This window comes from Podarcis muralis, chromosome 5 (assembly GCF_964188315.1).
Source record: "Podarcis muralis chromosome 5, rPodMur119.hap1.1, whole genome shotgun sequence".
In the NCBI taxonomy this organism is placed as follows: domain Eukaryota; kingdom Metazoa; phylum Chordata; class Lepidosauria; order Squamata; family Lacertidae; genus Podarcis; species Podarcis muralis.
The window spans coordinates 46,691,389-46,707,906 of NC_135659.1; the positions used below are offsets into that span (position 1 = coordinate 46,691,389).

Here is a 16,518-nt window from a genome sequence, read left to right on the forward strand (position 1 = left end):
TACTATTGCTAAATGTTGCCTGTATATTTTAAATGAAATTGTTATTAATGTTGGTAAATTAGAAGTTTTGAGATTTGGTAGACATTTCCTCCCCAGAGTACTTTTGGATCTTTAATATATATATTAAATCTACGAAAGCATATATATATATATATATATCTTTAATATATATATATATATATATATATAATCCAAGGCACCTTTAGCCAAGAGACTGAATATGATTCTACTTCGTGCAAATATGAAACAGCTACAAATCCAGTCAACTGCAGACAGAAATGGCAAAACTGAATGATCTGAATTTGAAATCCAAATGGCATTTCGATCGATAAATGGGGGTAGTTAAATATTTTTGGCCATTTCCTAATTTACATATGCTAAAGTGTGCACCTGCCTTGTTTTCTAGTATTTGGCCTCAACTCCTAGCTTTAAACTGTACATATTTTGGAAAGTTCATTCACATGGAATCTTATATTTAACAGTTTCATGGGGTTGTTTCTTTGGGACGAAAGGAGTTTCTCAAGAGCCTTTTTTTCTCTGCTCCCAATGAAAAGAGGAGAGCAAAGCCATCCGCTTACCACAAAGCAGTCCCACCACAAAGGAAAGATTAAGGGTTTAGGGAGAGGTCAATGTGGGTTTTTCTCTAACTAAACACTTTCCTAAAGTTTCCTTGTGGAAAAAATAATGAAGTCATCTAAGAGTTTTTAAAGAATTTTTATTTCTTTTTCACCGTCTGCATTCGCTTGTCTTCTCAGCATGGATGTTTAATCTTTCTAGGCTTTGTGAATTGGCCCAAATGAATAAGTGGTGAGCTGTCTCTCTAGGAGCTAGCGGCTTATTCTAAGGCCCTAATCACTGAGTAAACACATCTTTGCCCTCCCTCTCTTACAACTGCTATATAATAGTGGAGATTCTAGCACAGTAACCTGGATATTGCAGAGATCCACGCTTTGAAATGCAGAATGGCTGATCCTCCAAAACAGACAGTGCCTGATCTTCTCCTGCCTCTTTCTTCTTTTTTAAATTAAATATCACCACTGAGATGCTGTTTTATTGCCTGATATTGTGCATTAGTGCCCTGGATTTTCAAGTTTAGTTTCAGTCAACATTGTTGGCTGCACTTATATGGAACTGTGCATGTTAGGCTTATTGGTGGCCTTTTCTGGTGCATGTGTACTTGGTTTTGAATCGCTTTTTAAATTAAAGCAGACAAACATTAATGTAAATGTCTAATCCCTTTTCCAAAGTCTACTGTTGAAATGTTTTATACTTTTAAAATTGATTTTGAGGACTTACACAAACTCTGTATTTTATAAATGTGCTGATTTAAAATGAATATGTTGTTAGAACAGATGTTTCTATGCATTCAACATATTTATTTTTAACTGGCAATTTTTAGCTGGTTAAATACATTGGCTCTGATCCAAAGAGTTACTTTGGGTATGCCCAGTGCTATTTCTTACTCCCTGTAACCCCTGCCTCTTGCCATATTGCAAACTGTTTTTAAAATGTGTTCCAGAAACACAATTTCAGAACCCACATTATGTGTTGATCTAATTGCATCTTGGCCAATTCCTTGTGGGGCAGATTTGAATGTATCATAAAAAGACAATAGTTTTCATGAAAGATGCTTGCTCATTATTACTCGTGTCTCTTAAAGAAGAAGAAGCTTAATAGCCTTATGTCGGAACAGCTTGCCAGGTAGCCATAGGCTGTAAGGAAATTGAGCAGGCTGGTGGACAAGGCCATCCCTGCTCCACCAACCCACTTGGTTCCCATGCTGGCAGCAGATGAATGGGATTCACTTCTTCTGGAGTCAGCAAAACTCTTCCCCACATCAGTCCATTTAGTAGAAGGCACTTACAAAACGAAGCCCACATTTCCACCATGGAAATACAGGCTCCTACTTTCTTAGGCTAGTTGAAAAAAGTTGCAGGTTGGTAATGTTTTTGGGCTTATTTACAGGACAATATTTTAATAAGCTTCACTTAAATTTGTCTGTTGTCTACAGAAGCTGAAATATTAGGAACGGAACTATACCTCATCTTTCTATGGTGGGCTTTGCCACTGCAGCCTCCTGGAATAATGCTTCTTGTGAAACTGCCAGCAGTACAAAACTACCTATGAAATTACGATTTTAAACTACCTGTGAAATTAATACTTAGGTTTATCTAAATTCTAAACGAAAGAAATTTTATGTTGTAAAATTTTATATAACATTTCCATGCTATGAGTTGTGTGGTATCAGAATTTTTTTGGTGAGTTTTCTTTTTATATCAGCTACTGTATTTTCAAACATAATTCAGAATCTAGACAATTTGGTAGTTATCAATTTCCCCTGAGAAGTTGGGTAAAACAAAGCAACAGCATTGTGTGCTAGAGTAACATTATTAAACTTACTGTAAACTCAACAATTTAGTTAGTTTAAAAAGGAAATTGTTACAAAAATCAGTGCTGTTATGAGATAAATATACTCTGTTAGATTGAGACTTTCCATGAATGGAGTTTGGGTGGAGGGGTTAGTGGTGGGTGAGGCTATTTTCCCATATAGCCCCCATGCTGCTCCAGAGTTGGGTACCCTGCAAAACAGTGTGGAAGGTAGCATTGTGAGCTGCTTGGGGAAAGGGAAATTGCCTTGCCTTGCCTCACCCCTTTCTGCTGGATCCCTTTTGTGAACAGATGGATGTTGCCCAATTCACAATATAATTTTACCCATGTGGCCTGGGAATCAGGGATTAGTTTGCACAGGAATGCTCTTTCCATAGGACTACAACCCAAGTAAATGAGAGATTTTGCCCCAGATCCAGAGAAAGTTTTGAATACACAATTTCCCTAGATCCATTTTTTGTGTGTATGTGTTGCTGTGCACAAAAGGAAATGTGGTACTACATCCCTTGTTTAATTCTCCCTCCCCCTAATGCATAGTAAACCTCCTATCCTAATGCCATTACATTAAAATCAGCTATTGGTTGTACAGTAGTACTTTAAGTATTTGCAACTGATTAAATTCTAAATTCAATTTTGATGATCATGACAGAATGTAAACATGGCTTTTCTTCTTTTTATATAATAGTCACAACATTATTATTTCTGTAGAAAAAAATGTTCTTAAATAAACATTTTGGCCATGGGTTCTTGATCACAAGAATAGAGTGGTTCACTTTCTCTCCAAATACCATTAAACAAAGAATTGTTTCTATGGAAGCAGCAGCGGAGTGCTGGGTGCTGAGATTGTTGAAAGGATGTTCCAGCAATATCAATAGGATGCCTCCAAAATATTTGGTTAGGGCTGAGACAGAAATTTCACTTATATCTGAAAGTGGGGGGCAAATAATTAAAATTACCATGCTAACACTTTCCCCCCTGTTTTTCAGAGAAAGCTGCTTGCTGTCTACCTCCACCATGATGAAAGTGTGCTAACCAACGTGTTCTGTTCTCAAATGCTTTGTGCCGAATCTATCGTCTCCTACCTTAGTCAGAACTTCATAACCTGGGCATGGGATATGACAAAAGAAGCAAACAGAGCAAGGTAAATAATTTGGAGTTGAATATTAAACTGTTTTAAGAACTCAAGAAACTCAGTGTATCTTTATAATATATGTTACATAGTATACCGTCTGTTTAAATAATAGATTTTGGGACTGCTCCCCCCCCCCCACCTTTATCTTGCATTGTTCAGTGATTTACTTTTCACAGGCTAATCTTTTCAGGATGCAGCCACTGTGCGTCCAACACACCCTTCCCCACTCTGTTCATTCACAAGTCTCCTGGGCCATTCTCTTCCTCCTGTCTGCCAGGGTTAGTAGATGAATGAGGAGAGTGAGCAAGAGAACCAGTGAAATATCTGAGTGAGAGGCATTATGACTGCATCCTTTTCTGGCGCCTTGGAGGATACATTTAGAGTCACCATCACCCAATGAAGACCTGGAAAGCATATTATCAACAAGTGGAACCTTCAACAAAGAGATGCGGTGATCTGATTCACACATCATATTAAACCGTTGTTAAAATAAACTATAGTTCAATGTGAATGAGCTTGCTGGTACACACTGCTCAAATGCCCATTCTTCACTCTTCTTCCATCCCTGCTGCTTCCATGCCAGGAAGGAAACTAACTAGCTTGCTGTTCCATGTGTGGAAAAATATGAAGATTATTTCACCTAAAGAATCCATGAGTGGTAAGCCAAGAACAAATCTTGGAGAGAAACAGCCATGAGTGCAGGTATACTTAATGAGAAGCCAGAGTCTGACTTGTTTCCTCACCAGCATAGCTGGAACAGGGGAGCAGCATAATGTGGACTTTTGAAATGCATCCACTTTTGAGAAGCATGCACTAGCATGCTGCTCATTCAAATTGTTTACTTCATAGTTTTAACTAATGCTTAATATGTAATGTGAACTGGGCCAGTGTGGCCTTCTTCAGTTCAGATTTCTAGCCTACCAGTCATGCCTTCTTTCAGCATATACTCTGTCCTATTCTTTTTCCTCCACTTGATTTTCTGTCTATTAGCCCCCAATACTAAATCAGCATTCTGTGCCCATTGACACATACCAAGTCCTCTTTTACCTGTTTTGTGGTTTCTTCCTCAGGGTTGTGTTTTCCTAAAGATTTTTCATTTTGGGTGGAAGCCATTGGGTTCTCTCCACACCTGATGATACTTCCCCTTTGTGTGTGGTGGTGCCAGTTTGGCTATATAAAGATTCAGACTTGGAGAATGAGTTCAATGGTGGTATAAGAAGGAAGTGTAACAAACTTCCTGCAGATTGGTGCAGTGATCTGTTGTGTCTGGGATGGGGACTTTAGAAAGGAGAGAACTTTCTGTTATGGGGTAGAATAAAGCAGTGGGATGGACCCGTGGGTGTAAGCAAGTTGCAACCTGTTCCCACATCCTGATGAACTGTATAGAATCTATTGCGTTGCATAGATATGTAAGTGTAATACCAGAACCATCTACAAACACCCATTTCCCATCTGTCTCTTTGTTATTAATAGTTTTTTAATACACCACAGGAAGTTTAGTTTGAAGGGCCTCTGTGTTGAGCTCATGTGGGAAAGTTTTGTAATATGAATAATAACCAGAATTGCTACACTGGATTTAATCTGATCCATTTGACTTTCGTCAAATGCAGCCTAATTGTGATAAATAAAGGCAGAAGTTTTCCCATATGGTGATACAGTTGTTGGGCTTTAGATTGCACTTAATTGTCTGCTGGCAATAGTTCCTTACCAAAGTTCTTTCTGTAACTGGTGGAATGTGTGGGTTATGTCATTCATCATGATAGTCTTTAGAAATATTGTATGTACCAATGAGCCTATGTCTATATATTTTTATGATGGAAGGATCTTAAAATTGTAGTAGCTGATCTCCTTTTTATTAACTTCAAGGATGGTCTCATTCCATGTTGCTATTGATAATTGTTACTTAATATAAACAGAGCACTTAAGAAATCACATGGTTTTGTGTTCCTATCGGACTAGTTCACTGACATGTGCATTCTTCCACCATGCCGCCCGGTAACTTACAAATGAGTTAATTGCAGTTAACTTTTCAAATTAAGACTGAAACATGCAATGTTCTTGCATAATACTCCACAGACTACTTGGATGCATTTACCATAATCTTAATTTAATTTAGATTAGCTCACAGTGTTGACCCATGCTTTTAATTGTTTTAATTACTATTGAAAAGAGGGATAAAAAGTACTTTCTAACACAGATATGAATGAAGTAACTATGCTTTTTAACACGGCAAAATATGTGGACAAGAGATTGGGCTAAATCTTACATGCTGCCATTCACTGGGAGTAGGGAGTTCCCTCCTTTCCTTTTATCCCACAACTTGGTGTCGAAGGAAACACTATTTCTAAACCATCTGCAGTGGCTAAGTTCAGTCGACTGCCTGCTGTTGTATTGTTCTAGTCTCTGTGTAATTCTCTAGTTTCTTTTATTTTACAATGACAAAAAATTGCAGTGTAGTTTCTTTTGAAAATCTGTGTTTGAGGGAGGTTTTTTTATGACTGACAATCAACAGGCATGTCATTGCTTTGTTGTGTTTTACTAAAGAAGTCTATTAAGTAGCACAACTTTGATACACTAGTTATAAGAGTTTGCAGGTTACAGAGACACCTGTGGTGACCAAAGCGACAGAAGCTGCTTATTAGAAAGAGTCTGTACAGCTGTGTCCTATTAACTCCTTATGACACTTTTAGAAACACTTAATAAAGGGCTTGTTTAAGGCTTTATAGCTATTCTCAATGGATCTAGAACCTGATTGTGAAATACAATAAGATGCTTAAGCTTACACTTTTGGGTTTTGCTATCAGTTTATGACAAAGGAATTATTGTATAGCAGTTTTCAAATGGCTATATATAAACAAACTATTTTTTATTTAATTTTATTTCATTAGAGCATTTAGAACCACCCTTCTTGTATAAATACACTCTGCTCAGGGTGTCTTACAGCCTATAAAGATTGAGATTTAATTAAATGAGCAAAAAAACTTTTCAAAAGAGATGACATCAGCAGTTTTTAAAAAATCATTACAACATTGTCAACCTCATAAAAGAAAAGCCTGTCAGGAAAAAAAGTCTTCAACAACCAGTGAAAAACTGTGACAGAGGGTGCCAGCCACATTTCATGAGGTAAGATATTGGGTGCAGCCACTGAGAGAGCCTTCTCTTCTCCCTCCCAGCCATGCTTCCATTCTAGGTGGAGCATAGGGAAGGTCAAAATACAATTAATACTTAATATATACATATAAGGTTAGGTTACTCTTAGGCTGCAGGGTTATTCATGCAGCATGGGGATAGTGAGGAATTGCTAACTAGAGATCATAGTGCTATCACATGAAAATTGTGAAGGCTACTTTATAAATCTAACAGATGGGGTAATATTAAATTACGATCTTCCCAACACAATATATTAAAAATATAAAGTCCTGGCTATGATTGTTGATAGTCTTTGTTATGTGTATCTACAAATATCTGTTAACTTAATATGGACTTGTCACTTTGGTGGTATGAGGACAGATTAAGGTTAGATATTTTATTGAAAATTAAAGCAAATGTATTGGACTCTTAAGTGGGTGGAAAGACATTCATAGAAAAATTGTTCCTCCTGCCTGGAGGGTCAGACATGATTTTTGGTGGGTTCTCTCTCCTCCAGAAACCCCCATCATACCTTTTTCCATGTTGTTCAGGAGCCCCTGATCCTCTGGAGAAGCTGGTGATAGCACTGGTGGCTGCTGGGATAGGGGAGGAAGGGACCTTTCCTTCTGTGAACTTCCTTCTGCTCGCTTTTCTTAGAATCCAAGCTATTGTATGCATATTTCCACAAAGTATCGTCCAATTTGAACAGCGGACAATTGGATTGCCAAACCAGGTACATTACTACTGCAGCCGATTGGTTCTTTCTCCCTCCATTTCCTCACTCTGCAGCCTTTATTCAGAGCCGCTATTATCTGCAGAAAGAGTCAGACCTAAAATTGCATTTTACCTTCCTCTCATTATGATGGAGGATTGAAAGAGATTATGTGGGGCCAGGAAGTCCACAGTGGAGCACTGATGCTTATCCTTACCTGATGGCCTTATTAGTGTTAGCATAATAATAAAGTTTATTATTCTTGCACCCAAAGTGGTTGACATAAACTATAAAAAACCAACAAAGCCACAATTAATTTATCAAGTTAAATAAAATGCAAGTTAAATAATAGCAGCTACTGAAGAATCATATCAATTTTTATGCACATGGTTATAACTCATCAGCAATTCAGGATCAAACTCATTGACCAAACACATGTCTGTTTGTTGTGTTTAGCCCCGAGCCCTTGAGTACAATATTTCAAATCCTCTTTTCCTTGGCCGGTGCTTGCTAGTCTATTTTAAAATGTTTCTTTCTCCTTTAGTGTCTCAGCTTAAAAAAGGGGTAATTGACATACACATTTCCTTATTTCCATGACCGAACAATTAGCCAAATTCACAGATCATACATCCTTTTTGCTAGTTCATCTGAATGAAAACCAGTAGGTTTACTGCTTTTGTATGCACTGGTCTCCGTGCACATGCAAGTGATGGCAGATGCCCTTTTAGTCTGGTCTGTGCCACTTCTGAATGTTTTTAAATCAGTAGAGAAAGTGGGAGAGAACCATTTTAAGTCAAATACATGTTCTAAATCAAAGTCACTTTGTGATTTAGTTGGAAGACATGAAAAATACAGCAGCCAGTTTAAGCATCACTCACTTGCCTTCAGTTCTGATGGATTCTCATGGAATGAAATAAAGTTTAGCAAGAGGTAACTTGCAAAAGAATTGGATCTGTTGCTGTTTAGATAGCAGTCCATTCTTAGACTTTTGTCTAAGTTTGCCAAAAATTGCTTCTATTTTGTCTATAATAATTTAAACACAGTTCAATTTACTTACAACAACATAATTATCAAAGGTGCTTAAAGGTGCCCGGGTCAGGAGTCTAATTAATGTTTTAAGAAATAAAGATTTACTACCAGGCAAGTTGTCATTTTGTCTGTGGCTTGTTTTGTAGAAGAAGCAGAGGAGAGAAGTTGAGGAGGGAACCCTCCTGTTTCTTGATTATATCCCACCCGCTCATTTTCTCCTTTTCTCCTTTGCTTTTGATTTTAGTGGTGGTCTTAACAGAATGTCAAGATCAATTTGAAGCATGGTTAAACTCAAGGTTTGCATTCTGCCAGCAGCAATTGTCCCTACAAACAATGCTGTGTGTTCTTGTAACTTCAGAAGCTTTTAGAAGGATCATGGCAAGGGCAGCATCTAATGACTTTATTAGTATAGGGTTTCAAAACAGCCTCAGTAATTGTTCACATCTCTTTGTCATGTAGTCATAATTACTGCATAACATTGTTCAGGGTTGCACTTGTGAATGGTTTCCTAATAGCAAGAAATGAAGAAAAAAGGGAAGGGATGAAAGGTGATTGTCTCTTCACACAGCCTGTATTCAGATAGTGCAAGAGCTGTTTGTAATGCTGAATATGTCTACTAAACAAGGAAAATCCATATTTAAACATATATACTCTTTGAGAGGATACCCTGTTAGGTGTTTTGAAATATGTATCAAAAGGACATTAAGGGCTCCACATCTAGAAAAGGAAAGTTGTGATTGATGACCTATAGGTTTATGAATGTTAAAGGTGCACAGCTTTCCTCCTTTGATCTGGCTTGGTTTTTTGTTTAAATTACTCCCCCCAACATTGCATGCCAGTCATACTCCCTAGGCTCATTTTATCAAATTAATACGCAGAATTCTTGTACCGCTGACGGACAGCTGTTCTGCTCTTGAAATGATTGTATGTGCAGAATCTTTAGTCAATGAATTAAACAAGAGTACATTCCAGAAACTGTTGTGATGTTACATCTTACTCCATGCCATTCAGTTGAGCAGTGGCCTCAGTCCTGGGTTCCTACTCCATAGCCCCTCAATTGCAGGGGTCATCAGGAAAGGGGTGGCATTGGCTTACAATTCGTCAGTGTGAACTGTTGAAGCTGCTTCAGCCTTGGTGTACGTTGCAGTGCTTCTAAACCATTCACCATACCTGCTGGTATTCTACTCCTTGTGTTGATTCTGTATGTATAGGAGAGCATCATGCAATGCAGCAAGGAATCCCTGCTCTAAAATAGATCAGTTTAGGTTCAGTATTTAGATAAATGAAAAATCAAAATCTAGAATGGAAAAGTCCTAAAACTAGAGTCTTGAAAACTGATAAAAAGCTTTCCCTCACAAATAAATTCTTATTGCACAGTAAATATGTATTGATTTCTCATTTTTGTTCACAGTCCATATATTTTTCTTCAAAATTATATCCTGTTGTGGAGAAATCACTGTTTCCCTGTACTCAAATTTGCAGTATGTCATATCTGGAAAAATGCAATTCTTTCAACAGGTAGCAAGTTTGTAAGAAATTGTTGTGGATCACAAGTGGCGTTGCTGTCTGTCTAGTATGTTGTTGTTTGGATGCTAGAGGTATGCCCTGGGTGGTTTTCTGATGCAGTTAGTGATGACTGACAGAACTGTTTTAATTATTATGCTGATTTGTTGGTGACCATGCATTCCTCTGCTGTACGATTTGAGTAAAGGAACTCTTTATTAGCTCCCCTCTTTGCTGTTCAGTAAAGTGTTTTGCCACTTTAATGGCCATTAATTTTAACCATTAATTTTAACAGCAACAACAACAACTTGATCTCTTTGTTGCATGACGAAAACATACATGCATGAATAACTATTAGATTTATGTGCACCACTCCCAGTCTGTTACAGAGAAGCAGGATATTGCATCCTTGCCTTTGAAAGAAACTTGCTAGGCTATGGTGCAAAGGCTCCAGTGAAGATGAGTATAGTTGGATGGATTGTACAGAAGGCCCTTAGTTATGGGATTGAAATTAACGCAATACATTCTCTTAAGATCCAAGTATATGTTGTTTTAACTCAAAAGAAGCCTTTTATGTAGTATAGCATGTAGACTCCATCCCTGCATGAGGTTACCAAATTAATACCAATGTCTTTTCAGATCAAGATAGAGACCAGGTTCTGGAAATATATAAAGTTGTATTTGCTTCATAAAAAATACGTTACAGCTGTAACCTTCTGGCATTTCATCTGCACCTTGATTAGCCCATACTAAATACATCATTAACAGTATAATCCTTTGCATACCTACTAAGTCCCACAAATTCAATAAAACTTACTTTAAGGGAAGCGTGTAAGATTGCAGCCTTAGTTGGTCCAGTGCTCCCCTGTGTTGAGAAACCTTAGGACTGTCATGGCATTATAAAGAGGGAAAATCCTGTTGTAGAACTGTGCATCATGACTTTTTTGATAACGACGTGGCCTAAACATCTTCAGTGTCAAGTCCTTTCATCACTCAGACTTGTAGAGCAGAAGGTGCAAAAGAATAGGATCCTGTGGTGCTATTTGTAAAAGAGCTGTGATGCAGAAGAGTGGTTGGCTGATGCCGGCCTCTGAGGAAAAAAGAGTGAAGGCATTTGGGCACAATTCCATTTACACTTACAAAAGCCTACAGCTGCATCAGTAATATCTCAACGATTCTGTTATCAAAATCACAAAGACATTTAACAGAATCTATGTGGGTGCTTGGCCTTTTTCTTATCAGGAGGACTCAGTAAGCAACAAGATTATTACACCTAGTTTTTTAAAGTATGGAGTCTTTGACAATCGGGCATTGCAGTAACTAGCACTGCATTTGCAGAGGGATTATAAGAATACCCTTTCTTGGATCATACTGTACAGTGTCATGCCCCCCTCATGCTTGAAGTGCTACCTGAATTTAAAATCCCACACAGAGCCACTGATCTTCAAGAGGTTATATAATCTGGTATTTCTCCTGGGCTAATATGAGGTAGCTGCTTCCACTCCCCAAAATATTTTCTCCAACCTCTTTTGCTGCCCCACACATAAGTGGAACCATAACTGTATGCTAATAAATTTGCTGTGATGATTAACTCCTGAGTTTAAAATGTTCCAAACCTGTAGAGCTGTTCTTTTTTTTTATGCTTCCTTCTTTCCTTTCTCTCTCAACTTGTAACAAAGCTAATAGAAGCCAGATAGCTGGGAGGAATAGACTGTTCTAGTCAGCAGGCTAGAGCCTCATCACAGTAACTCCTTGGCCATGGGCAAGGTTGGGGCGATTTTATCACTCAAGAATGACCTTTGCCAGTCTTCTGCTTCCCCAAATGAATTATGAATAACTCACCCATGGTTACTGTTCTATTTGTGTAGATTTGCAAAATGGCACATTACAGAGAACAGAACTACCACACTCTTCATTGTACTTCTCAGGACCAATTTCCACCTGTTGTTGCCACTTCAAAACCCTTCCCTGCTATTAATGATGTGAGGAGGAACATTTAAATGCACAGTTTTGCATTCTAACTGCTTCATAGTTTTGTGATGCTAGTGTTAAAATGCTCCACACTTGTAGACTGATAAAAAAAAGGTAGAGACCTTTTGTCATAGTCTGGTTGCTGAGCTCAGTGGAATGGGAGAGTCTCTGAGGTGTACATGCCTGGAGGCAGAGTTAGCATTCAAAGTCAGGTCCAGTCCTAGGGTGAGGCAAACAGCAATCCACATGACCAGACAGTCTAGGGGTCAGGGAATCCAGTGATCATTGGGTCCAGGGTCAAGACGAGCAGGGAGCAGCAAGGTAGGGCCAAGAACTACTAGCATTGTTACCAGCAATTGATTCCTGCTGGAAACTGCTTAAGAAGGCTGAAGCCAGTTGGTTCTCACCTGTGCCTTCCCCTCTGAGTCCTTGAAGGCTGATCAACCGCAGGTGGAGTCACTCCACCTCCTCCCCTTTCAGGATGCTGCTCATCAGGTGAACATGATTCCTGGCCCACAACACCTTTTTAAGGATAACACACACCATATGGATACACAAGTGGGAAAGTTTTCAGTGGCAATCATGGACAGTAAGTAATATGTAAATTAGTCATAGTGGCTTACAGCAGGATGGGGCCTTTATGTTTCTTTCGCTTTGTATTATTTTAATGGCTAGTCCATCAAGCTCAACTGTATCTACTCTGAGAGTTACAGATGAAGAGGCACATAGCCTCAAACAATCTTAATATTTTCAAATAAACTTCCTAAACAGAAACAATTAGTTTAGTGTTGACTGGACTGATTGCAATAAAAGTGTCATTGCCTGCAGAAAGATGTAGCAAGAAATGGTGTGAGCCCAGTAAAAAATAGCAATTGTCTTTAAAGGAAGTTGGGGTTAAGTGGTTCACATGCAGACTGTACTAAGACAATCATGCATAGATACCCTGTTTAAATATTACATATCACATCCTTCAGTTTTACATTTAAAATTTAAATATTAATACATAAAATGTTATTCTTAAATTAACATTTTAATGAGACTTGTGTTGACTTTGCAGAGTATAAAATTAATAATGTTAAATAATTACATGTCTTACGTGTTTAATATTCAACAAGTATTCTTTTTGCTTTGGAAAGACACTAAAGCATCTCTTCTATGAGGAAAGATACTTTTAAGCTTTATCTTTAAAAAAACCCAAAAACCCAGCAGATAGGTCAGCATATATTGTCTCTTATCTTCAAGGGGCTGATTTGATTGACCTTAAATAATTCTAGAACTGACCTTCAGGTCATGGCTCATCAAATTGGTTTTACCAGATTGATGCTTAAGATTAATTTCTTTAGAATTTAAATTTGGTTGTGGTAATAAATCACTGGTCCAGTTTCTATATCATGGTAAACCATAGTTGATTGTTTACAGCCAATGTGAAGATTGCACCTGCTTCACTCCTTTCCTAGTGGGAGCAGCAAACCACAATCCTTGGCTTAGTGTATTTTATTTATTTGTATGCCACTTTTCCTCCCAAAGGATCCCAGAGCAGCAAATATTACAACATTCAAACAAAACAACTTAAGATAAATTAAAAACATATTTAAAACCTTTTAAAACCACTGAAAACTTTTAAAAACAATCACATAGCTTCACAGTTACTAATTTCAAGGTTGCCATGGCCAGTAGCTCATAGCCATCATATACTTGGGTAAACAGGAATGTCTTTAAATTTTGCATGAGTCAATAATGAAGGAGACAATAACACCTCACCAAGGAGGCTATTCTAGAAATGGGGAGCCACTACCAAAAAAGCCATGTCATGGGTCAACACCAACCAAGCAGAAGCCAGAGGTAGCACCAGCAACAAGGCCTCCAAATTGGGATTGTCGTTTAGTTGATCCATACCCACCACAATTGGTAAGCCGAGAACAAATCTTGGCTTCATGTTGGATCAAAGTCAACTACAGTCCCTAGTTCAGATGTAACAGTAAGCCAGCAATTGTGGTTTGTTGCTCCTGTTTGCCATAGGGGAGAAGCAAAGCAGGAGTTTGGGTTACCATGGTGCGCAGACTGGGCCAGAACGCTATCAATTGAATGGCACAATTAGAGCAAAGTTATATCCAGTGCAGATTTCCCCCCCCCCATTTGTCCTCTCTGTATCCTCAAGTTTGGAGCAGCTTGTCTTCTTGAGTAACTTTGCTTAAAGCGCAGCCCAAGGACATCTTCCATCTGACTGTCCTCTTCCAGGAGCATAGAGCTTGCACAATGCAAACTACCCTGAAAGTCTCTGCAGCTGCCAAACACCACCCACTAGTAACATCAGAGAGTCTCTGGCATCACAACCCTCTAGTTTCCATTCAGTGGTGGCAGCCTGATGATGCATTCAAATGATGATGCCGCACACACTTCCATTAGTCTGAAATATTTTTTTAATTTTACCCTTAATAAACAAATGTGTTCCGTGGCTTCCATCTTAAGTTTATATATTCTACTGAAACGAGGCCAGTGGAGATTCAAAGTTGGGTCTAATTTGTTTTCAGACTTTTAGCAGCTCTCAACAGCAAGCCTAGTTTTGACTTCCATTATTTGTCATTCTAGGTTTCTGAAGTGTAGATGTTGAGATTTTTCCCGCTGATAGGAAAGCGAAGTGTCGTGATTCTGTTTTGGATTTTGATATCAAATGCTTCTCAGCCTGTGACATTTTAATGCCGCTTGTCTTTTCAAATAGATTTACCTTCTAATGCATGAGACAACAGGACTTTGCTCATCAGATAGTGCATACATTTCAAGATCAGTTGTTACCTAAAATATTATCATAAGGCATAAGAAAACACATGATTTAAGTTGCCTTTCATGAACATAATTAAGAATTAATAAGCCTGTACCAGTGGCTAGTCCTCAGAATTTCCACTGTTTTGCCTTTTGTGACCTGTGTTATTAAAAGTCCATTATTTTTACAGACTTTATTAAATTGGATCTTATTAAAGCATTCTATATTTGCATTTGGTCTTTCATAATTCATTATTATTATGACATTTACTTTTTACCATCAGATCTGAAAACATATCATAAGCTACCCTTTTCTCTTGAAAGAAATGCTAATTTCAAACAGTCCTCTAATGGAAGAGAAAAGCTTTATCAGTTTTTTCATTTATTCAGGATCGTGTTAAGAATACTAATGCCAGACTTCAGTATGCTAATGGATGAAGGCATTTTTTTTGCCAAAAGCTTAGAATTATTGTTTTAAGACTGCACTAGTAAGTATGAAAGTGAAGAAGGCTAGTACTATATCCAGAAGCATAACTCTTTGAGTAAAAGTCATTGATTTTTATTGCTACTAATTGAACTTACAAATTTTATATTAAAATATTATCTCTAGGTATAAAGCAGTATATGTATTTCATAATTAAATAAGTCCCCAACTTTTATTCTGTTGGCATTTATTTTTTCTAGATTTGTATTTTACTCTGAAGCTCTTAAGTTTAGTTGCTGATACCTTGTAAAGGGTACAATACACAATACTTGCAGATTTGTATAGTCATGTGTATAGTCATTTGTATAGTCATGTGAAGTACAGCAAAAGTTAGGTTTGCTAGAGTTCTTTTGGGATGAGTTCAATTATCCATGCAATACAGTGTGACAGAGCCATGGTAATTTCAGAAGTGATGTTTCTGTGAAGTGAGATGTCACAAATGATAGATTTCTGGTGCCATTCCATGTTGTTTTGAGCCCTAATGTTTTGGTGTGTTCATAGTTATCCACACAACTTAATGCAACAATACCAGCGCACACAACCATTCAGGATGGTACTGTATGTTGTGTCTTGATGACAAATTCAGCATCTAAAGATTCAACTAAAAGGCATCATTACATTACTTTGAGCCTTGTAGTTTATTCTGGTGCATATGTAGCAGTTGTAACTGAGATACCAGTTACCTTGTATATGACCCAATCAATGGGGCTTACTTCCAAGTAAGTGTGAGTATATTACTGCAATCATAACTGCTTTCTCTATCTTTCCTGCTCTTGGTAAACAGGTGGAGCTTGGTGCTTAAAACATGGTTAAATGTTTTGTGTTTGAAAATTAGAAACAGCATGCAGAATTCTAAGTAGATCTCTTTTTTTCTGCCTGAGTAAGAGACTTATCTTAAGGAAACTGATTCTAGCACTTCTGAAATCCCAGGAAGTGGTACTTCAGTCAGTTTCATTCATTTTTAGAAATTTCAACGAAAGTCAGTGTTGAAATTCTGTTGGACTCTTGAAAGATTTGTTCAAAAATACTTCAGGAGATGCAGTGAAGCAGAGGTTACCCTCATATGGTGCCTTCTCTGTCGTCACACCCCAGGTGTGGAACTCTCTCCCTGTAGGGATTAACTTGTCCCTCTTATTGTCAGTTTTCCAAAGCCAATTGACCATGACCTCTTTGAGGTTAAATATTACCTGGAATCCAACAGATATGTTGTTGCTACTGTATTGATAAAGTTTGTGATTGCAATTTGATGCAGTGTTTTTAGTGTCTTAATATGTATTGGAGGATATTCAAATTTTTGTTTGATTATTTTGTTAAACTCCATGAAAGGCTTCTGATCCCAATCCCAGATGTCCTGCTTTGGCTTCCAAGCTACCAAAAGACAGGAGGTTTTTTTTGTCCCACCCTGTGGTG

At 37.8% G+C, this 16,518-nt stretch overlaps 1 protein-coding gene across 1 annotated transcript in view; it reads left to right on the forward strand.

Annotated features, from left to right (window-relative positions):
- FAF1 (Fas associated factor 1) overlaps positions 1–16,518 on the forward strand; it is a 167,906-nt gene that overhangs the window by 114,478 nt on the left and 36,910 nt on the right. Inside the window, exon 13 of the mRNA XM_028733519.2 lies at positions 3,375–3,529. Coding sequence (XP_028589352.1) covers positions 3,375–3,529 — 155 coding nt within the window. The remainder of the gene's footprint in view (positions 1–3,374; positions 3,530–16,518) is intronic.